The 23,401-nt window shown below is 50.7% G+C and overlaps 1 protein-coding gene across 6 annotated transcripts in view; it reads right to left on the minus strand.

Annotated features, from left to right (window-relative positions):
• Window positions 1-1,114: 1,114 nt before the first annotated feature.
• The window catches only part of EVA1C (eva-1 homolog C), a 78,361-nt gene continuing 56,074 nt past the window's right edge, over window positions 1,115-23,401 (minus strand). For 3 of the 6 annotated variants that reach the window (XM_045436854.1, XM_045436857.1, XM_045436860.1), the window contains 4 exons: window positions 18,501-18,644; window positions 11,686-11,766; window positions 10,236-10,325; window positions 1,115-1,683 (listed from right to left, as the gene is read on the minus strand). In XM_045436854.1, the coding sequence (XP_045292810.1) occupies window positions 1,307-1,683; window positions 10,236-10,325; window positions 11,686-11,766; window positions 18,501-18,644 (692 nt within the window). In that variant the 3' untranslated portion in view covers window positions 1,115-1,306. The remainder of the gene's footprint in view (window positions 1,684-10,235; window positions 10,326-11,685; window positions 11,767-18,500; window positions 18,645-23,401) is intronic. The other 3 variants (XM_045436855.1, XM_045436858.1, XM_045436859.1) reach the window with 3 other exon arrangements.

The following is a 23,401-nucleotide window of genomic DNA, read 5'->3' on the forward strand; positions in this document are numbered from 1 at the left end:
ATAAACATCAAAACAAAATAAAGGGCAAGAGAGTAAATATTTTAGGTCTTGTGGCCCACACATTATTTACAAAATCAGGTAAATGCTTGCTGTTTTTGTACACCTGTGAGCTAAGAAAGGTTTTTACATTTTAAAGTGATAAAAAAAAAAAAAGAATAATATGTGACATGTGAAAATGAAATCAAATTCAAAATTTCAGCGTCTGTAAATAAAGTTTTATTGGGACACAGCTACATTCACTCATTACGTATTAGCTATGTATAGCTACCTGTGAGCTACAATGGCAGAGTTGAGCAGTCATGGCATGACCCACATGCCTAAAATATTATCTTGCCCTTTAAGAAAACCTTTGCTGAGGGGCACCTGGGTGGCTCAGTCGGTTGAGTGTCTGACTTCGGCTCAGGTCACGATCTCGCGGTCCATGGGTTCGAGCCCCATGCCGGGTTCTGTGCTGACAGCTCAGAGCCTGGAACCTGCTTCGGATTCTGTGTCTCCACCCCCCCCCCCCCCCGCCCCTCTCTGCACCTTCCCTGCTTGCACTCTCAGAAATAAGTAAACATTTAAAATTAAAAAAAAAAAAAGAAAAAAAATGTTGCTGATCTCTGTTCTAAACAAATAATTTTAGTGATTAAAATCCGCCACATAGTGGATGGATTCAAGCTTGCTGTCCTGTATATCAGTACAATTTTTTTTTTTTTTTGGATACAAGGAATCTCCTGTTTACTCATTTGTAAAAGGGATGATAGCCCTACCTCATGAGGTTGTTGTGAGGAATTAATGACTTAACATAAGAAAAGCAGCTACCACAGAGCCTGGAATTATAAGCATGCAATAAATGTGCATTCTATGTTAATGTATAAAATGAATTTAAGGGGCACCTGGGTGGCTCAGTCGGTGAGCGTCCAACTTCAGCTCAGGTCACGATCTCACGGTTCATGAGTTCGAGCCCCGCGTCGGGCTCTGTGCTGACAGCTCAGAGCCTGGAGCCTCCTTTGGATCCTGTATCTCCCGCCCTCTCTGCCCCTCCCCTGCTCATGCTCTCTCTCTGTGTCTCAAAAATAAATAAACATTAAAAAAATTTTTTTCAAGAATTTAAATAAATAAAGAAAACAAAGACTTCCCTCCTAATTTATTTTGAATGTGCTGTAAACAGTTTGAAAGGTCCCTTTAACAGCTTCTGGCTTCACCGGTATTGGATGACATAACAAATACTCCTTCATGGAAGGTACGAGTGAAATAGAACCGGAGGGGCATTCTGGATCCTTCCCTCTTCAGAAAGTGTGATCGCATAAGACGTGTCTCTTTTTCAGTAGAACTGGCTCATATTTCTCGGGAGTGAGGTGTCCAAACCACTGTTCATCCATATTTCCTGGATGATTTGCTCCCTGCGCTCAATCCTTTCGGCCAGCTCTGCAGCTTCTATGGAACTGTAGACAGGATACGCAGTCCTACAAAACCCAGACAGTTCCCCTGGGAAATCAGAGTCTGAAGAGTCCTCCTCCCCCTCTTCATCCTCACTGTCTTCCTCAGCCTTGTCACTTCCTGGCACGAGGTGCTCCTTCACCAGCTGCAGCTCCCGGAAGTCCTTGGTGCAGGACACCCTGATGACCAGGGCGCACAATGTGAGTGCAAGACCGATGCAGACACTGGACACGAACAGCAGGGCTGCTCTCTCTGGGTGGGCTGTGGGGGGGAAAGGACAAGTCAGGAGCTGGCCGGGACTGTCAGCCTTCACCAATCCACAGAAACAGACGTCTGCCCAAACCAACAGCTCATGCAGGACGCCAATGCTGAACAGCATCTTTTTCTTTAAATATTTTTTTTAATGTTTATTGATGTTTGAGAGGGGGAGAAACAGAGCACGAGCGGGGTAAGGGCAGAGAGAGAGAGAGGCAGGCACAGAATCCGAAGCAGGCTCCAGGCTCCGAGCTGTCATCAAAGAGCCCGACGCGGGGCTCGAACTCCCGAACCACGAGCTCACGACCTGAGCCGGAGTCAGAGGCTTAAGCGACTGAGCCACCCAGGTGCCCCTTGAACAGCATCTTTGAAACCAGCCTCACCTAACTGGTCGTACACTCCCGTTGGTTTAAAACAAGAAAAGGTTTTGAGCCTGCATGGTCAATCCATATAGGTACACGAGAGGACACACAGCAGAGCGACTCAGAAGCTGGGCCCCCCCCCTCCCCCGAGTGCAAACTATGATCTGCTACTTATTAGCTGCGTGACTGTTGGCTGGTTACATAACCCCTCTGTGCCTCAGTTTCCTCATATGTAAAATGGGGCTAATAGCACCTTCCTGCCAAAGAGTGCATTCCTGTAACACTCTCGGAACATTCGCTGACACATAGTAAGCGCTCGAGAAAGTGTTCACTAGTATTAGTGGTAGCAGCAAATTATGAAAAATTAATTTATATATAAAGTATACGTACATGAATGTACTACGAATACAGTAGATGCTAGCAAAGCTTGATGTCTTTTAGATTAAAAAATAAATGTACGCAGAAGTTTCTAGTACTTCCCACATCCAAATGATTGTGTACGAATAACAGAAACAATGCTAATTTGTACCACGTATTCTGGCCTAAGTCCCGACATAAGATGAATCCTTACCTTACCCCTGCGCGGAAAGGGCCATTATTGTCCCCATTTTGTAGTTATGTATCCCTTGAGGTCCTAGCACTCCCGCTTTGGGAAATAACGATGCAGCAAACTCCCTCAAAACAGAAATCAGACGCTGGCAGACTTTCTCCTTCAAGGGCAGATAGTGAGGATCTCAGCCTTTGTGGGCCGTGAGTCTGTGCTGCCTTTGTGCACAAAGGCAGCCCCAGACCTACAGGCGTGGCTACTAAAACTGGATTTACAAAACCGGCCCGAGGGCCACAGTTTGCTGACCCCTGAAACAAAGGCTCAAGCTGAGCCAGCAAAGGGAAGCCACCGCCTGTGGATGACTGGCCTCTGTAAGGCTTAGCCAGACCTGGATTCGGGATCTCGGGCTGTGAGCTCCTTGTGGGGTGGGCACTTGGAACCCCTGGCATTGGCTCAGTGTATCTCAGTGATCCTTCTCTAGGCACAGGCGACCCCCCCCCCACCGCCGCCGCCCCCCATTTAACACACGGAAGTATCATGAATAATGACTATTGCCTTTGCTGCCTCTGTCCTTCCCCAGAGGTCCAGACTGGTGTCAAAACTCCAGGGTTGTTAAGTTTCCTATATCATCAAGGGATCTAGCCCACTGTGGTCTGATGGGAAGAGATCTAACTAAGCAGGACGCATCCCCTGGAAACTCGAAACCTCTCCGTTCGGCTTCCTTCACTTGCAGCTCAAGTCGCGGGTGCAGCTCCTAGACCCAGATATGTTGTTCTTTGTTGCCATCACCCCTACTAGTAAAATCTGATCGCTCTCCTTATGACACGGAAGTCTTAACGCCAATTGATCCAGCTCAGGGAAGGACAGCTGGGTGTGTTCTTAAGTGCTATTAACAGTAATATATTTTTCCTGAGGGTCAAGGCATTTTGAAGATTTGATCAAACACAGCCATGCATCCTTTGCAAGAAAAGAAAAGGCTATTTTCATTTCTGGGAGTGGAGGTAGAATGGGGATTGGGCTGCCATTTGGGACAAAGTCATTAAACAACAACAGACAGAATGATGGAAAGACCAGAGGCTCTAAGACAACAGGGCAGATGTTTCTTTCTCCCTCCCGCACATCACAGCCTCTGCTGAGAGCTGACTCCTCACCCCTGACTCCTCTCCCCTCCTGTCCCTTTGAATGTCCCTTTCCTCTCCCTGCTGCCCTCACCCCACTCCACCCCACCCGCCCCAAACCTCCCAGCCAATGTCCCCTCCAACCCCCCCATTCTCGGGGCACCCCGATGTGGGCTTTGGATGCAGCCACTACCCATCTCCTCCTTCCCTCAGCATAAACCGTGAGTCCCGCTGGCGGCCACGCCTGTCGCCATCACCCCCGTGGCACCTGTAAGGACTGTGGGTGGGGCAACGGAGTCCCGCCTGTTCCTTTTCCAGCCACCCACAGGTCAGGACAGGGCCACTTCCAGGGAGAAAGAGTCCCATGATGGTCGCGCTTCCAGGAAACCACGATCACCGGTTTCTCTCCTCTCCTCTGAGAGGTCAGTCATTCCCAGCAGTGGTGTGGTGGGCGAACCTGGGCCTCACCCTCCCTGGACAGAGTTTGAGATCTGGCTCTGCCCCAGGCAGGCAGGTTAACTCTGGGCTAGTTACCATACCTTTTTCTCCCCCCTCCTCTCCCTTCTTCCCTTCCTTTCTTTTTTTTTTTTTTTTAATTTTTTTTTTTTTAATGTTTTATTCATTTTTGAGACAGAGAGAGACAGAGCATGAACGGGGCAGGGGCAGAGAGAGAGGGAGACACAGAATCGGAAACAGGCTCCAGGCTCCGAGCCATCAGCCCAGAGCCCGACGCGGGGCTCGAACTCACGGACCGCGAGATCGTGACCTGGCTGAAGTCGGACGCTTAACCGACTGCGCCACCCAGGCGCCCCCCCCTTCCTTTCTTTTTAAGGAGCCCAGGTGGACAGAATTAAATTAGGAATTAAATTAGGCTAGGACACATTCTCTTTGCTGGTCAGGGCACGGCCCTCCTTGATGTTTATTCATTTCATTCCTTTTATTTTTTTAAGTTTATTTATTTGAGAGAGACAGAAAGAGAGAGCATGCGCAAGGGAGGAGCAGAGAGAGAGAGAGAGAGAGAGAGAGAGAGAGAGATTGAGAATCCCAGGCAGGCTCCGCACTGTCAGCACAGAGCCCGATGTGGGGCTCAAACTCACGAACCGCGAGATCATGACCTGAGCAGAAATCAAGAGTCAAATGCCTAACAGACTGAGCCACCCTGGGAGTTTTTAACTGAATATTATGCTGCCTCCTACTGCTCCGTTATCTTGACTACACGGTGGCTTATTCACGCTCTCTCCTGCTGGTCGCTGTCTCCGTCAGGCTCTTGCCACGTGGGCGCTGTAGCCTCAAACAGTCCTGTAAATGTCCCTGATGTCCACGTGCAAGTGTTCCTCTTGGGGACGGACCTATGAGGGAGCTGATACATGTATGCAGTTTCTATATATTCTTGGTAATAACCATTTGACAGTATATGTTGTGACTATCTCTTGGTGAGTGGCTGGGACTTCCACTTTCATTAAGGCGTCTTTTGATCTAGTGAATTTATCTGAAAACCAGGAACACCACCGCCCTTCTCCGTCTTCCTCTCTCTTCTCTTGCCCTGTCACCCACCTTCCCACTGTGGCCACTGCAAGCTTTTTAAAATTACACACGGGATCACATCACTGCCCTACTTAGCACCGGTAAACAGTTTCCCTCTTCTCACTAAGTTGGAAATCAAATCCTGACCATAGCCTGCGAAGCCTTGGCCTTGCTAGGCCTTGGCCCCAGCTACCCTCCCCAAGTTCAGCTCCAAGGACTCATTCATGCCTCAGTTTCTGTTTTCTTGCCGCATTGGCCTCCTTCCATTCCCACGGGGCTGGGGCGAGGGGCAGATGGCCTCACACCTTGGTGCTTTTGCACGGAATGTTCTTTCCTCCTCCTTCATCTAGACCTTTCTGCCCCCACCCCCACCCCCAGGCTGGGCCAGGTCCCCCCCCCCCCCGCTGAAGGTGTTTTATCCTGTCTCACCCCAGAGAACACAAGCTCCATGAGGGCAGGGGCCGAACTCTCTTGTTCTTCACGAATCCCCGTGGCCAGGGCAGAGCAGGGATTACGCAAACACCTGCTGAGTCCGTGAGAAGAGGGGTGCCCTGTGGGCGGGGCTCCATTACGTAGCTGCCTCTCTTCCTCTCTCCCTCTGCTTCTGGGAGGTGACGGTCAACTGCAAGGAGAGCTTCTCACTTATCAGGCCCTACGTGCCTCCTGCCCAGTGGTCACTCTTTAGGCCATGTCTATACCAAGTCTGCTGAGATCCCGTGATCAAAGTTGGTGAACACAGCAAAGCCTCATGGGAGCCAGGCTTCCTCATCATCTACGCTGACTGGTTTGAGGTCACAGAATCACCAGGTGTTAGTTAGAGGGGACCTGGAGGTGGGCCGGCCCAAGTCCTCCTGAGGCAGCCTCCTCCATTGTCCACAGCCACCGCGTGGCTGGGACCCCGAGCTCCGGCCAGGCTCTCTCTCCACAGGACTTTACATTGAGGGCACATCGTCAGTTTTCAACTGGACCACTCGCAGCTTTTACGACCCCTTTCCTATTATGTGTTCCAGAAAGATAAAGGCATTAGTCTCCCTGCAGTTAAAGAGAATCTTCACATCGTGTTATTGTTCTCAGTTCAGCGTCAGTTCGTCACAGGCTTACGTGAAGGGCTTTAATGTCATCGGCTGCGGTAAGCCCGCAGGAATCTCACAACGGTGGCCTGTGGCCTTTAAGGCCCCCCGACCCTTAGATCTCTGGTCTGGAGCCAACACGAGCTCCAGTTCCAACCTATTGTGTCCCAGTAAGACGCCGAGAAGCCGGGGCCAGGGTCCCGCCTCCTGGGCCCTGCTACTGGTGGGTGAAGGCACAGAGCTTCCTGAGCCCTTGGTCTGACAGCACTTACGGATGCGATAATAACCTTGTCACGGAACCGAAGATTAGAGACCGTGGGAACACATCGGAAGCCACACCTCAGTGGCAAGGTGGCGCCGATCCCCAATCGTCCTCCCTCTCATGTAACTCTGACTTTGGAATGTGTTATCATACTTCTATTTCAATGCGAGGCCGTCTCGTAGCCTAGAATTCCTTTCATATAAAACACGATGCCTCCGCATCTCAGGACAAGCTCTGCTTTCTGACCGTGACCCCCAGCTACCCGAGTTACCCCAGGTACCCCGGGCGCCCGGACCGTCCACAGCATGCTCTGCCAGAGGGCTGGAGGCCCAAGCAGAGGCAAGTGACAGAAATATTAGGACACGAGAGGCATGCCTGTGGGTATATGTGGGGGAAACACACCAAGCTGCTGTCACGAAACTTACATAGGTGGAGCGGGTGGGGCGTCTGGGTGGCTCAGTTGGTTAAACGTCCGACTTTGACTCAGGTCACGATCTCGCAGGTCACAAGTTCAAGCCCCACATCAGGCTCTCTGCTGTCACGCAGATCCTGTCTCCCTCTCTCTCTGCCCCTCCCCCACTGACGTACATGCACGCGCACGCACCCCCTCTCTCTTTCTCTCTCTCAAAAATAAAATAAACATTAACAAAAAATAGGTGCAGGGGGAGAGTCAGGTTCTGAGCAAGACTGTCCAAATAAGGCTCCTTGGGTACAGTCTGCTGGGGTCTGATGGCTGAGCCAGCAAATAAACCGCTTTCCAAAAACCACACACACACACACACACACACCTCTCCATTCCTCTGATTTCAGACTTTTTCCACAGGCTTCTTCAAACTGATGATCTGGTTCTAGAATGAATTAGGTGTGCACAGTTAAGGGTACGTTCGAACGTACTAAATGTACTAAACGTACTAAAATGATGCCTCACTGTTGGGGAAAGCTTCACAGGTCACTTACATGGCCCAAAGAGAAACTGTTCATCGGGGACCCCTGGACATTCTCACGTCCGTTCTGCCGACCCCTGTGTTGCAGTATCCCAGGACATGCCCCTCAGTTTTGGCTTCCAGTCGACTTGTCCCCTGTGTGTATGTGACTGCACCAATGTGTCAAAACCACGTGCAGCCTGACCTGGGGAAACGTCCTTTGGGATCCACCCAATCTCCAGAGCATACGAAGCTGATTTTTCCAGAAGCTGACCCGGCTCACTCTCAGCTCCGGCTGCTCCTGCTGGTGGTTCCCCCACCCTCTCAGACAGGCCTCCTCCCCACGGCTTTCGGGGACAGAGGCGCCCAAGCAACCCTCAATAAAACCAAGTCACCGGGCATGAAGTCCTTACATTTCTTCAAAACGGACTACCTATAAATAGCAAATACACGGTGACAGGAAGGTGCAGGACAGCTCATGACGCCAGATGAAGATTCATCATCTGCTCATTGGTTAACCACTTACCGAGCATCTGTCCCATGCCAGCCTGTCCTGGTCCCTGGGCCGTGACAACAACTAAGAGAGCAACCACTGGTCCTCAAGTCAGGCAATGTGTAGCAGTGAGATGGGTGCTAATGGGAAAATCTCTCATTTGATTTCTGGGAGGCACGTGTGTGTAAAAGGACAGACACGGAGGGAGGGAGTAATTCGGGTACATCCACCCCTCAAACTTCTGAAGGGCACACTTGATGCTCAGAGGAAACCAGAGCACAGGTTTTCTATCTGCTGAGTCTGAATCGTGGCCCTGGTGATGTCCCTGCTGTGGCCTCAGGCAAATGGCTCAACTCCTCCGACCCTGAGCTTCCCTATGTGCAGAATGGGGGATCAGAATCCTCTCTCTCTCGGGGTCTTCGCTATGGACTAAATTGTGCCCCCCCCAAATTCGTGTGTCGAAGGGTTAATCCCCAATGCGGCTGTATTTGGAGACAGGACCTATAAGGAGGTAATTAAGGTTAAATGAAGTCATTAAGGGTGGGGCCCAAATCCAAGAGGATCAGGGTCCTTACAAGAAGAGATGCCAGGGAGCATTCTCTCTCTCTCTTTCTTTCTCTGCCTTCCTCCTCCTCTCTTTCTCTCTCCCCATCTCCTGTGAGAGCACAGTGAGAAGGCATCCATCTCCAAGCCAGAAAGGGAACTCTCACTCGAAACGGACTCTGTGGGCGCCTTGATCTTGGACTTCCAGCCTCCAGAACGTGAATTTCTGCCGTGGAAGCCGCCAGCCTACAGTGTCTTGTCACGGCGGCCCAAGGCGACCAACACAGTTATCGAGAGGCACTGACAAGGCTCAGCACGGCCACAGCTCCGTGAGCAGAGTCATCGTGGCTCCTGGTTGCTCGTTATTCCCTGAGAGATTTTTCATGACACCTTTCCTCCAGGGGGCTCTCCACGGACTCTGAAAACGTGGGGATATTTCTGACAAAAATCCTTGTGGCGCTTAACTTTGACAAGGGTGACACAGGGCTCTGGGGCCTCCCCTGCTGGGGGATCGGGATATTCATGGGAGCCCTGTTAGAAAGAACAGCAGGGCTGGGAGATCCAAAGCCTGGTGGAGAGCTGGCCGTGGGGGGGAGGGGGGGGGATGGGAACCAGAAGAACACAGAACGTTAACACTCGTTCTCTCCAAGCTTTGAGAGTCGGGGCGAGTCCTAGTTCTTGGTGGGCTCCCGTGTTTGCCACATCAAACATCCTCTACTTTTATGCAGAAGGGGAGCAAAGGCCTCATAAATGTTATCAGAAACAGCAAGAAATGGAAGTCGAAGCATTGTCTGAAGAGAGAAGATTCTCAGAAGAAACCAACAACCCCACAGCACATACTCAGGAGGAATATGGACGCCGGAAGACGATGGAACAGTAGAAGGTCCCAAGACCATCCTTTCCACCTCCTGTGTGGAGCTGTTTCCTTAACACTTTTCTTTTCCTCTGAGGAAGGCTTCCCCCCAAAGAGCCTCAGCCCCGGCCGGCCTTGAGCGGCCATGCCACAACGCTCTGCGGTCACAAGAATTGTACAGAAGGCCTCAGAGGCTTTGGCCTCCCTGAACGGAGTCAGGCAGACATCGCCGAAACCTGCGGAGCTCACATGACAAAATACGGTCTACCCTGAGGTGAGCGGACAGGGTGGTGACGAACGAAGGCAAGGCACGCACCGTCCCCTCACTGATGCCGACGAGCAGCTTTGGCTCCGCCGGGTAGGGAGGGCTGAGTCTGATGGATCCTCGAGGGGAAGATCATCAAGGGGACCCTTGGCAACCGTGGGAGGTAACACTGGTGAGTCAGGAAGAGACTCAGCCTTCCCAGGGCATGGCCTGTTCTGTTCACGAAGGGGACCTTTTAGCTCCATTTTCTCCCAGCCCAGGGTGGGATTTAAGAACCCGGTGTCCTTCCCAAATTTGAGTACTGGGAAATGTACTCCTCGGGTTCCTACTTCTCTCAGAGGAAACTACTCATGGAACCCAACTCCTAAGCAGTGTGACTTGATCTGTTTGCCTCCTCCCCATGTCGCTCTCTGGTGGGTGTTAACCCAGCTGGAGCGGCCCCTGAATTTAGGCCCCTGTGTTTCCAGATCTTAGGAGACAGCACGTGCTGAGTCATACTTCCAGTCGTTTCTCGTTAGCCAAGTGTTGTAATTAAACATCGCAGCTGGCAGTAAGGGTTCGGTAAAGCATTCTGGGAAGCTTCGATTCATCGACCTACCTCTGATGTAGGCAAAGGCAGCCAGAGAGTTGCTAACGATAACTCCGTCTTTCCTCAGAACCCTCGTTTCGCTTGGGTCAAAGTTTATACCTGTTTCATAAAAAAGAAATTCGAGGGCGATGAGTCACGGCCGTTCACGGGATGCCTTCTGTTCCCAACCCAGGACTGCCATAATAAATCAAAAGTCACAGAAATCCAATAAATGGGCCTCTGACTGAATTACAGAAGACTACAAGCCAGCAAGAGCACTGAGTAAATAGTCTCTGAAAATATTAAGCCACAAGAGGGATTTAGAAACCCTAAAATGGGTGGGTTCCAACTTTAGATGCCACTCACCCACCGCACTGCGGCAGGGAACGAGCGGATTTTCCCGTCCTACAGGCAACGGCATTCATCATGCCTCTGGGAGGCTTACTCACGGCATACGTACCTAACCACAGAGCTGCTGTCTGCACAGAGAAGAAGGGAGGGAGATTATGGAGGGAGATTGTGCGGGGCCACTTTTTTGGAAATGATAGCAAAATGCAGGGCAGGTCTGATTGCAAATGCCTGGTTACACTTCTGTGATAGAGCTCAGTGAGCTCGCGATGGGCAGCCTGAGAGATCTGGGGACCCCTGGGGATGATAGACAGGGCAGAAGCCTCCGGGGAGGGCGGGGGGGATCGGGATATTCATGGGCTCAGGGTAGGAACCGTGTCAGAAGCAGCAGTGGGGCTGGGAGATGCAAAGCCCGGCGGAGAGCTGGCGCGGGGGTGGAACTCAAACACGGAACGTTAACATTAGTTCTCTCTAAGCTTTGAGAGTAGGGGCGAGTTCTAGTCCTTGGTGCTTTCCCGTTTTCCGCGTCAAGCATACTTCACTTTTCGATTTAGGGACAGAAGACCTCATAAATGTAATAAGAGTAATATAAAACTTTCAACACACAACGTGCAACATCTTCGATGCTCTACAGAAACGTTGTGGTTCCCATCAGGAGTCCCAAAGGGCTGAATTCCATTCTCGATCGGATAAGAAAACTAAAATGTTCACCCCCACCCTCCTATTTACAAGAGCCCAGTGAAAACCGGAGGGAGGAAGGGGGGCTTCTGGAAGTCCTCAGGCCCAGCCTCGGTCTGGCCCACCTGCATTCCCGATGGGTCCTCTTTCCAGGAGGCCCATCATCCAGGAACCCCAAATTTGTTTCCGAGCAGATCTCTTTTGCCAGGTGGTTCTTTGTTTGGGAAATAAGCAGGGAAGGGAAAGAGGTTTTATCCCACTTATAATTTGAAGAACAAAATAAAACGCCAGCCACCGTTTGCAACCGATCGCCACAGCACTGCCATCACCAGAGCTGGTAACTCCAATGACCTCCTGACATCCCCTGTCCAACCAATATCACCCGACTGCAGTCACATGGGGGCTGTTTACCCTTACTTAAAGAAAAATGCTGGTAGTAAGCCAGAAAAATTACCATATTCACCGTCTTTCTGCTTCAAAGAAGGTTTCAGATTAGCAATGGCTGGATCGATCGCTGTGAGTATGTTCTTGGGAACTAAAAACCAAAAAGAAATATCTTAATTCAGGGATGCTTGGGTCGTCAGTTGGCTAAGCATCCGACTTCAGCTCGGGTCATGATCTCACAGTTTATGAGTTCGAGCCCCGCGTCGGGCTCTGTGCTGACAGCTCAGAGCCTGAAGCCTGCTTCCGATTCTGTGTCTCCCTCTCTCTCTGCCTCTCCCCTGCTCGTGCTCTCTCTCTCTCTCTCTCTCTCTCTCAAAAATAAACGAAACATTTTTTTAAAAAGTTTAAAAAAACTGCAGTTTGGTGCTGGTTGCGCATTTCTGTAAATTTCCTAGAACGCACTGAACTGTTTTTACTTAAAACGGGTGAACCTTAAGATATGTAAATGACACCTCAATAACTAACGCTGTTAACTCTGAACGCGAACTTCTCGGAGATTCAGTGAAACAAGATGACTGTAATCAGCCCGGAATCCACCACAGAGCTCTCCCAGCTCCTCGTCTGCTTTTCATCCACGGCTCTCAGTCCTCACTCGCTTCCTTAATAAGCCTGAAAGAGAATTCTAAGACCGCATGCTAGAATGATCCTCTAAGTACTATAAGGACAATAGACAAATGAGAGGGGGCAGCAAAACAGACTGTTTTGGAAGTGGATTAAAGATTCTGCAGAACTGACCCTAAGAATAAACCATCCGATCTCAAGATGCCCTGGGGCAAAGCAGACAGGACTGTAGCGTGAGCGAAAGCAGAGGGCAGAGCAGCCAGCTAGGAGAAGGGAGAGGAAACCAAATATTTTTCCTGCAGAAAATTGCTTATTTTTGTTTGTTCGTTAGCCCAGCTGGTATCTGGGAGAAGTGGCAACAGGAAACAGGAGTGAGCCAACGTAAACCGTCCAAGTTCAACTGCACTGATTTTTAAAAAAGAGCTGGGAAGGCATCTTCAGCAGCAAGAAAAGCTCATTTCCTTTCTCAAAGTGCTTAACTAAATTCTTTTAGGGATGTCCCAGGACCAACAACCAGAAAACATTCCTAAATTGTGGATTTTCCGTGCGCAGGAGACCCTGGTGTCTTCGCGCCCATCGGCAGTGACGGTCACATCTAGGTGACGATGACAGGAGGCGGCGGAAGCCGTCCAGGGCCCCCCAGGAATGCCCTTCGGCTGACCACGGCCATACCGCTGACCCAGGGACCAGGGCAGCGCCCCAGAGAACCGAACCGGGTTGCCACAAAATGCTTTCGGACGAAACAGCCTCTGCAGCCTGAGAAGGACGCCCCTGATTCCCTGGCAGGATTAAGTCCTCCCTGCCAGGAATGACACTTCTTTTACATCTGTCTCTCACCTTGTTCTCAAGATACGGACTGAGCAGGGCTGGGCTTACTGCAAATGCCAGAGGCTTTGCAGTTGGAGACAGATGAAGAGCTCAGGGAGGAAGGACAGTCCAGATGAGCTTTGCAGAATAACCCGGCCCTCCAGACATTAAACTGCTGTGCGTGATACAGGCTCAGGTCAGGAAACTTGCCCACTTACTACATGACGACGGCCCCGCGAGTGGGTTAGGAACCTGAAAATAACAACAGGAGCTGGGATGCGATTTACTACCACCCCGCAAGCCTGGCTCTCTCCATTTTAGATGCATTTGTAAGACCACGAGCAAACTATTATTCGTGGAGCTCCTGATACGCGCTGGACCCCGGGCTCAGCGATCCAACGGTGCATCCCGGGCAGTCTTCACGGAGTGAAGACGCGTCTCATCCCCTTTCCCGCAGATGGGACAACTGAGGCTCAGAGATGCACCGTTCGCCTGCGGAGAGGTAGCGCCTCCGCTCCTGGTCTTGGGCACACATGCCCTCGATCCTTCCGTGATGCTGCGCTGTCCGTGGCACGCTCAGCCTTTGGCAACTGGATAAAGGATTATAAAGACAGCAAGGTGATTCCCATAGTCCCTGTGAGTCTGTCTAGGTGAAACCAGAGAAGACGATTCGCTAAACTTGGGCAGGGCAACCACCTTGAGTTCTTTTTCCCCCTGAATAAATCTTCTGTGTCAAGCTTCGGTCCGTGCAGACCTTAAGAAAGAAGTCTCTCCCCCCCCCCCCCAAAAAAGAAGGAAAGAAGTCTCTCCAGGTTGAACTTAGAGTGCGAAAGGATTCTTCATGTTGGAGAAAAAATGGTATCTCTGCTTAATTTCTCCTTCTAGGTAGGAGCCTAGACTACATGAGCACCTACAAATCCTTGCACTGAATCCTTCCTGTTCCGCAATCCTGGTAACCCCCCTTCCTGCTGCCCTTAAATCCTAGCACTCATTCCTCTTGTCCCCAAATCCTGGCCCCTGTTTCCCTCGCCCCCAAATCCTGGTACCACCATCCCTCCTGTCCCCAAATCCGGGCACCCTCAGCTCCCAGAGCAGAGACAATAACTGCTCACCGCAATTCCCTACCCACCCCCCAACCAAGAAGTGCAATCGTGGTCGCTGTGGGTGAGGCACCTTGTCCCCCTGCCTGAGTCACAGCAGTGATGAGCGGCATGTGTTTCTATAGAAATGAGGGCCCTCAGCTTGACATTCAGTACTTGTCCCTAAAGCACCCCCCCCACAGGGTGGGGTGCCCTGTCTCCTGTGTGGGCACAGCAAGACTGCTGGGTAGAATCCCAAATCTGGATCAGACGCTGCAGTTAGAAGCAGGGTATTGGTGGGTCTTCTCTGGTCCTCTTATGTAAGAGCATCTTTTTTTTTTTTTTTTTTTTAATGTTTATTTTTGAGCGAGCACGAGTGGGCGAGGGGCAGAGAGAGAAGGAGACACAGAATCCGAAGCAGGCTCCGGGCACAGAGCCTGATGCGGGGCTCAAACTCATGAACTGTGAGATCATGACCCAAGCTGAAGTCAGACGCTCAACCAACTGAGCCACCCAGGCGCCCCAGGAGCATCTTGACTTGGGTAGAGTTTGGCTGGGCCCTTCTCTCCAGGCAGCCATGTTTATAATCACATCACATGGCCTCTGGTCAGGGCTGATCAAAGGAGGGAGGCTACCTGACCCCAGCCCAGCCAATTACATATCTTTCTGTTAGAAATTTGGGGGGCACCTGGGTGGCTCAGTCGGTTAAGTGTCCAACTCTTGGTTTCAGCTCAGGTCACGATCTCATGGCTCGTGAGTCTGAGCCCCGCATCCGGCTCTGTGCTGATGGCGTGGAGCCTCCTTGAGATTCTATCTCTCCCTCTTTCTCTGCCCTGCCTGTGTGTCTCTCTCTCCCTCAAAATAAATAAATAAACTTAAAAAAAAAATTTGGAATTACTCCATATTGCTAGAAATGGGACATGAAAACGATTCAGGCGGTGGCGATGGCCATATACGATCCAGCTCAGCTCACAGGCAGGCTGTGTGTGTGCGAGAGAGAGAGAGAGAGAGAGAGAGAGAGAGAGAACAAGGAAGCAGAAGTGCCGTGAGAAGCAGAGAAGAGAGATGCCAGAGATGTTTGCCATGACCTTGGAGCTTCAGCCCCTCCTGAGGCCTTGCTTCCCAGCCCTGTCTTCTGAAGATGGGCTTCTAGCCACATGATGCCCACCTGCCTCAACCCTCTTTTTGGCTTAAACCCGCTCACGTTCGTTCCTTCACTCACACCCGAAGGGTCCTAACTAAGACAGATTCAATTAGAAATCAATGATTGACAATCCTCGGTCTTTGTATCCACGGCCACATCCATTGGGAGAAAATGTTTAAAAATGGAAAACTTTTCATTCCCATTCGGTGACCTATAAAATATTCAGACATTGCAAATCATTTCTTAATGATTCTGGTTGCACAGAGAAGAGCCATCTGGCCGAGGGTGGAGAGGGGGTATTTTTTAAATGCCAGCCACTTAGAAGGTGATGAGAAGGTGTCTTAGGAAGTGTCTGCTTGGTGGGGGATGGGCATTAGCTTGCCTCCCAGCAAGGCAGCCCCTCCCTTTGGAATACATCCTGGGACCGCACTGGCAGACAAGGGGGCATGTCCTAGGGAGACGGAAAGGACACGGTCAACATCCCATTACCTCCGCTGCCCCAGATCTAACACCAAGCTGCAAACCCCGTCTCTGACCTCAGCCTCCGTCCCTCAAGTGGCTCCCTCTGTAGCTCTCAACCTCGTCCAGACCCCTCCACTGACCCTACCTTCCTTTCTTCCTGAAGCCCCCTCCTGTCTGCAGCTGGGATCCCACTACCCACTGCTGTGATCACTCACTTGGGATCACCCCAACTCTCTCCCTCTTTGTCTTTGACCAGTGAGCCTGGTCTCACGTCTGGTCTCAAGCAACTGGTCCCACTGGAAGGAACCATGCCCCCAGGCAGACCAGTGTCTCCCCCGAGAAGTCTGACACGAGCCTCACTTTATACCTTCCCCCATCTTTTCAAACCGTCTTCCCTCCCGTCCTCACAGCCGATGACCTTATACTCAGAGAAGACCGAGGCCGTGCGACAGAACAGCAAGCCCCCCCTCTGCTCCCCGAGCCTCCTGTCCCGTTGTGACATTGACGCCCGTGTAAGGCCACACCCCATCCCTCTGCCTTCTCCAGGCGCCAATCCTTCCACCAGGCAGGCGTCCTCAGCGTCTCTCTCGCCTTCGCACTTTCCAAACCCTTCTCAAATCCACCTGATTTTTTATTTTTGCCATGGCGACCAGGCCTGCTCAGCCCAAGTGGCTCCTGTTCTAGCTGGTTGCCCGCCCCCAGCCCGTTCCCTGGAGCTGCCTGATGCCACCTTGACCTCTGTAGCTCCTTGCCTCCCTCCTACTTGGTGCTTCGCATGAGCCTGGCAGATTCACCTGCTTATTTGCTTAGTTAAGTGCCCCTCTCTCTCCCTCAACCGATAATCCCCAGCACAAGGACCGTGCCTTTTTTTTTTTAAACTACAGAATCCTGGCACCAAAACCACCTTGACCCAGGGAACGTGCCCACGATGCGCTGAATGAACGAACGAGGGACAAGAAGCTCGAGCTGAAGCATGATGTCCAGGCCCTGAAAGCCCACCTTCTCTCAGCTAAGAGCCCCAGCCCGAGGACCTGCGCTCACCTCCTTCTCGAAGGCACACCGGGAGATGCCCCACATCCGCAGGCTAACGTCCCGCAACACTCAGCTGCAGAGGTCCGACGTTACGAGAACCTCAGAGTGATCTGTGTGGCTTCTTGGGGAACCCCAGCCAGAGGGGGTTCAACGCTACAGCATGGGAGCAGGAGTAAAGCTTGAGGGGGGAAGTAAAACCGCGCTTTCCGCAGCGCAAGCGTGGGTGCTATTATTTCGGGAATGCGCTGATGCAGCCACTTCGTTGGACCCATGACGGCTTTGGCGCGGCAGAGGCCAACGTTTTGAGCTCAGGATACAAGAGGCAGGGGACGCATCAGAATAGCACGAGGCCACAAAAAGGAAGGGCGTACTTTCACGTGCTACAACGTGGATGAACCTTGGCGACACGCTACGCAAAGGAGCCGACACAAAGGAAGAACCGCACATTGCATGATTCCATTTATACGGGCCGTCGAAGAGGCAAGTCCATAAAGACAGAAAATAGATGGGTGGTTGTCTGGGGCGGGGCGGTGGGGGTGTATTGGAGGTCGCGGCTAAAGGTGCAGGGTTTCCTTCGGGGACGACGAGAAGGTTCTTAAGTTAATTGTGCTAAGGGTTGCGCGATTCCGTGCCTAGACCAAAACCAACTGCTTCGTGTGCCTTAACGGGTGACCTGGGTGATCTGTGAGTCACCCCTGAATATGCTACAAAGAGAAAAAGGGAGGACTGGCTAGCAGGAGAAGGGGTTGCCACGAGCACAGGGACTGGGCTCCTCAGATGCGGGACTCTGTGCTCTCCCTTTGCTCCTATGAATCATTTCGGGATGAACAGTCCACACGTCAGGATTACAAACCAGAAACCCGCGGCACCCGCAGAGAGTTAATTAGTGCCGGTTCACTTTGAGGTAGCTTTACAAAGTTGGAATCTAATGAACCAAGCATTTCATTTTCTTGCTCGAAGACACTGGAAAAACCGAGACATGCTGCCTTGTAACATTTTTAATGGCTTTAGGGTGAGGATTTGCTCTGTTGACTCACTGCTGTGGGTTTGCAGATAGAATGGCAGCAGAGAGAGTTAGAGCCGAACGCCGAGACGGGGAGGTTAACCAGGACCCAAACAATACTTCCGGGAGCCTGCATGACATATCCATACATTTTAGAGCCTCCTAAGCACTCAGATTAAAATCACTATTCTCAACGACATCAGGTTTACCCCATTCACTTGTTCTTTTCCTATTCTCCCCGTTTGTGGCCAATCTGATTGCTGAAAAGGCTTTTAAAATTGTTTTTTTTTTTAATGTTTATTTCTTTGAGAGAGAGAGAGAGAGGGAGAGAGAGAGTGAACGGGGGAGGGGCAGGGGGCAAGAAGGAGACACAGGATCCGAGGCAGGCTCTAGGCTCCGAGCTGTCAGCACAGAGCCCGATGTGGGGCTCGAACTCACGAACCGCGAGATCGTGACCTGAGCCGAAGCCCAATGCTTAACCAACTGAACCACCCAGGCTCACCCTGAAAATACTCTTAAATTCTGACCCAAGAACTTGGACGGCTCTTCTAACATGAACAGCATTTACAAGAATAAAGGATAGAAAAAGAGACTCTTGAATATCGGGGAAGATAACACACTTCCAGGCGTAGCCTCAGTTTGGCGTGCTGCTGGAAAATGCCTTTCGTTCCCATGATCACCTCCTCCCAAAGAGGCAGGGTCTTCCGCGGAGAAGTTTGTTGAGGGTGCGTTCTTACCACAGGCATAGGTGACGGAGAGGTATTTTTGCACTCCTGGCAGACACGGGCTCCCGAAATGGTGATTGTTGGCGATGATTTTGCATCTCTGCTTCCCGTAGCATCTCCTGGATAACACTTGCAAAGCTGAGTAAGACAGACAGTCTGAAAGGCAGGGAACAACGGGAACGTTACGGTACATTCCGTATCTGGCCACCACGTGGCTCTTGTTATTTTCTGTAAGGAAATACACGGAGCTGACTTTCAAATCTCACGGAGATGGTCTCTCTGATTATTTTCCGTGTCATCAATGCTTTACCCTATAATCGTACGGGCTAAGTACCTTATAGGCAGAGCTGGCCTCCTGACATGTGCTAGAAGGGTCCGGTGCTTACTGTAACGCCCTGCAGTCACCACCTTGAAATTCTTACGTGGTTTTTGAACAGGGGGTCACATATCCTCCTTTTTGCGTCAAGCCCCGCAAATTATGTAACGGGCCCTGCATACAGAACAGGCAAAATATGTAGAAAGTTGAACGAAGGTCCTTATTTCTCTTATGCCCTTTGCCACTCCTTAAAACATTTTATTTGCCTATGAGAAACTTAACAGAAGACCACGGGGGAAGGGAAGGGGGAAAAATAGTTGCAACCAGAGAGGGGGGGCAAACCCGTGAGAGACTCTTAAATACAGAGACCAAACCGAGGATTGATGGGGGGGTTGGGGGATGGGGAAAATGGGGGATGGGCACGGAGGAGGGCACTTGTTGGGAGGAGCACCGGGTGTTGTATGTAAGCGACGAACCCCGGGAATCCACCCCCGAAACCAAGAGCACACTGTATACGCTGCATGTTAGTCAACTTGACGATGAATTATATTTAAAAAAAAAATAAAAATGAAATGTGTAACTCCGAAATATATATTTTATTTGTCTAGTTTGAGAATCCGTCTCCCCTACGTGAACATAAGCTCCACGAGGACAGGGACTCTTCCTGTCTTGCTCGTCCTTGAACTCCAACACGCTGATGAATGAACGAAACGTACTAATAAACGCGAGGCCATGTTTCTCAGCACCTGGCACAACGCCATCGCGATCAGTAAACATTAATTTAACATGCACACAGGATGGGGTGCAGCGACGCTATGTGCCATCAGGAAGACAAGTCGGAAGACATCTACTTTTCACTCACAGGATGGGGTGCAGCTGGAGAGACTAACCCCCTCCCCACCCCCCACCGGGCCCGCCCCGTGAGACCTGATGTCTTAACAATGGAAAACAGAGAGTGAGCGTCAGCAGTGAGTGACCAGGACAAGAGGTGCCGGGGTCAGAGATGGGAGAGATCAGTGTGAACCAGAGTGTGGTCATGACAGGCTGTGTGGAGTAGAGGGGCTTGGTCACGGGAGAAAGAGCATGAATTAGGCAGAGGCAAGTAAGAAAGAAAGGCATGAACGCCAAGGCAAGTGGGCTAGCATCACTCGGGGAGGCTAGGGGGCTCACTGGGAGCTGGAACAGTGGATGCGGGCAGGGAGGCCATACAGAATGATCAGGAAAAGGAAACTGGAGACGGACAAAGGTTGCCTTCGAACGCCTGGCCAGAGACAGACGTTACTCTCCAAGCAACATGGAGCCTAAAGAAGTGGACGGCCTGATGTTATTGTCCTTTAGCGACAGTGTATGGGAGCCCCCGGGAGAGAAATAGAACCAAGCTTGGGGAGACCAGTTCGGAAGCGATTTCAATAACACACACTGGGAGGAATTAAGAGCTTGAAGAGGAGAGAACAGAGGCGAGAATTTTGGAGACCTTACAAAGTTCGGTCCACTTATAACAACAGCTAACATTACGACAAACTCTAAAAACTGAGAAGACTGACAATCCCAAAGATTGAACAAGACACGGATCCGTGGAAACTCCTGAGCACGGCCCGTGGGGGCGTAGACCGTTCCTGGACCATACATCGCCATCTTTCACATTGGCACATTTCACACCCTCAGACTCCATGGATTTACTCTCAAGGGGTCCCATCTGCTGTCCCCAAACCCTGCAGGATTTGCAGTCAAGAGGTCTGAGGATGCGATGTACGGTCTCTGCTTTGGGAAGAAGTCGCTAGCTGTCTGAATTACGAAATTCCTAGAAGTCTGATGTAACTGTTGTTGTTTTTTCTGTCACAAAGGAAATGCCTGTTTGTAGTCGAAAACTAGAAGAGCTCAGAGAAGCCCAAACTAGGAAACCAGAAATTCCCAGCGAATCCAACCATCGAGGAAAAGAACTAGTAACCTTTAAGGAACCTCCTTCTGGTCTCTTCTATGTGTGACCGTCCTTCTCCCTCAATGGTGGCATATACCTATTACTCTGCATGCTCTTTCTTCCTCGTTTGTTAATGTGTCTGTGAAAATTTTAACACGAACATCACTGCGAAGAATTGCACGGTTTTTCATCTTACGGATGCGCCGGCTCTATGTTCAATACTCAATACAATCATCATTCCGATGGTTTCTGGCGTGGAACCTTAGAAGCAGTTGCGTGTGGGGCGCCTGGGTGGCTCAGTCGGCTGAGCGTCTGACTCTTGATTTCTGCTCAGGTCGCGACCTCGTGGTGTGGGACGGAGCTCTGAGTTGGGCTCCGCACTGACAGCGTGGAGTCTGCTTGGGGTTCTCTCTCTCCCTCTCTCTCTGCCCCTCCTCCTCCCTCAAAATACATAAATAAACTTAAAAAAAAAAAAAAAGCAGCAGTCCTGTGTGGGACATCCGTTGAACTAAATATTTGCACACGAGCACGACGCTTGCCGTGGGAATTCTTGGAAGTAGATTGTTTTGTCAAAGGCTATTCAAAATATTAAGGCTTTTGATACTCACCGCCGAACTGTCATCCGGAAAAGTTCTACCCATCCACGCTCCCGCCAGAATGGAACGAGGACCCTAGAAACCTTATATTTTCTTAGGACTTGTGACGAGCGTGATTTACAGAGGCAGGCGTCTGCACCCTTAAATTACCCTGGGACTAAAAGAATTTATCTTGGTCGGAGTGAAACCCACAGTGTGTTTTCAGGAAGCGGCCCAAGGTAATTCAGGTCTGACTCAGGTCTGACCATATCCTTGTTGACACTGAGCTCTGAACTGTTTGCGGGATTTTTTTTCCCAGCGATTATCTCCCTCTCAGGCTGATTTTGTTTGCGCCCTCTCTTCCTGGCAGACTGTCCTCCACCCCCAATGCATCTGATAACACGATATTCAACCATTTAATTCAATTTTTTTTCTCGCGATTGTTTAGCACTGAAACTGAAGGCAATTAATCCTCACAACGTGTGTTTATTTTGATAATTAGGCCGCTCTCAAGTGACTCTGTCTTGGCAGCGGGGGCCCCTGGCACCTTAATCTTTGGCTGGAAAGTTCGAGGCCCACCCACACTTGGCCTTGGGATGGCCTTAGCCCAGCCTCTGAGGCCCACTGGGTGGTTTTTCTCGTTCTCTTATTAAGGAAACAGCAGGATCCCTGGAGCCCACCCAGAAAATGTAACTGCAGCAGGAAATGACATGTCACAGTGGACGCCCAGCCAAGGGAACTTTCTGAAGTTCATGCCCAGGTCTGTGGGAAGGCTCACTCCCTTCTGTGATGAGATGCAGTTTCACTGGTGTTCACTTGGGGCCGACGGTGGTCAAACACTTTCACGCCTTCCCTTCCCTTCTCCTCAGTAAGACCTACAGGTCCTGATGGATTGGACTTGCCCGAAGACCTTTCAGAAGTGACTTCCAAGGGTCAACACCCTCAAGATAAGACACCAGATTAGCTTTGGTTGAACCAGTATGCAGCGGGATCTTCCTTTCGGAAGACGGTCTCACAGCTGGCTTAGTTAGTCACCAGCCTTCTGTGTCTTCCCTTTTATTTCACAGTTTACTTTCATTTCAAAGTATTACTTTGTTAGGACTGCTATAACAAGTACCACAGCTGGGAGCTTGCACAACAGAAATCTATCTCCTCTCAGTTCTGGAGGCTGGGAGTCCAAGATGGCGGCAGGGTCGATTCCTTCCAAGCCCTCTCTCGTTGGCTTGCAGATGGCCGTCTTCTCCTTTTGTCCACACACACGGTCTTCCTCGGTGTGTGTCTGTGTCCTAACTTCCTCATCTTATAAGGACACAAGTTATATTGGGTTAACACCCACAGGACCTTAATTTAACTTCAACATTTCTTTAAAAACCCTCTCTTCGGGGTGACTCGGTCGGTTAAGCTTCTGATTCTTGATTTTGGATCCTGTCATTGTCTCATGGTTCCTGGGAGCCCCTTGTCAGGTTCTGCGCTGACAATGCGGAGCCTGTTTGGGGATTGTGTCTCTCCCTCTCTTTGCCTCCCTCTGTCTCTCTCTCTCAAAAATAAATAAATAAAAGTAAAAAAAAAAAAAAAAAAAAAAAAAAAAGACTCTCTCTTCAAATCTGGTTGCATTCTGAGGTACTGAGGGTTAGGACTCCAGCATATGAATTTTAGGGGCACACAATTCAGCCCACGACAGCCTTCACAATGGCCTCTAGTCATCTTCACCTCCTGGGACTCACACTCCTTTGTGTTCTCTCCTCTCGCAATGAATCAGAGGTGGTTTGTGGGGCCCATATGGTACGGCGGAGGCGACAGTGTGTGGCTTCCATTTGCTTCTCTGTATCACTTGCTCTGGGAGAAGCCACCTGACACATCACAGGACACTCAAGAGACCCACGGGAGGAGAATGAAGGCCTCCCACCCACAACCGCACCAACCCGCCCGCCATGCAAGTAATCCACGTTGGAAGCCCAGCCTTCAGGTCACCGCAGCCCCAGCAGGCCACCCATCTGCCACCTCACCAGAACCCAGGAGACCCTAAGCAACAGCCACCCAACCTAACTACCCCAGAATTCCTGCCCCACAGAAACTTTAACAAAAATAAATGTTTGTTTTTATT

This window comes from Leopardus geoffroyi, chromosome C2 (genome assembly GCF_018350155.1).
Source record: "Leopardus geoffroyi isolate Oge1 chromosome C2, O.geoffroyi_Oge1_pat1.0, whole genome shotgun sequence".
NCBI classification, from domain to species: domain Eukaryota; kingdom Metazoa; phylum Chordata; class Mammalia; order Carnivora; family Felidae; genus Leopardus; species Leopardus geoffroyi.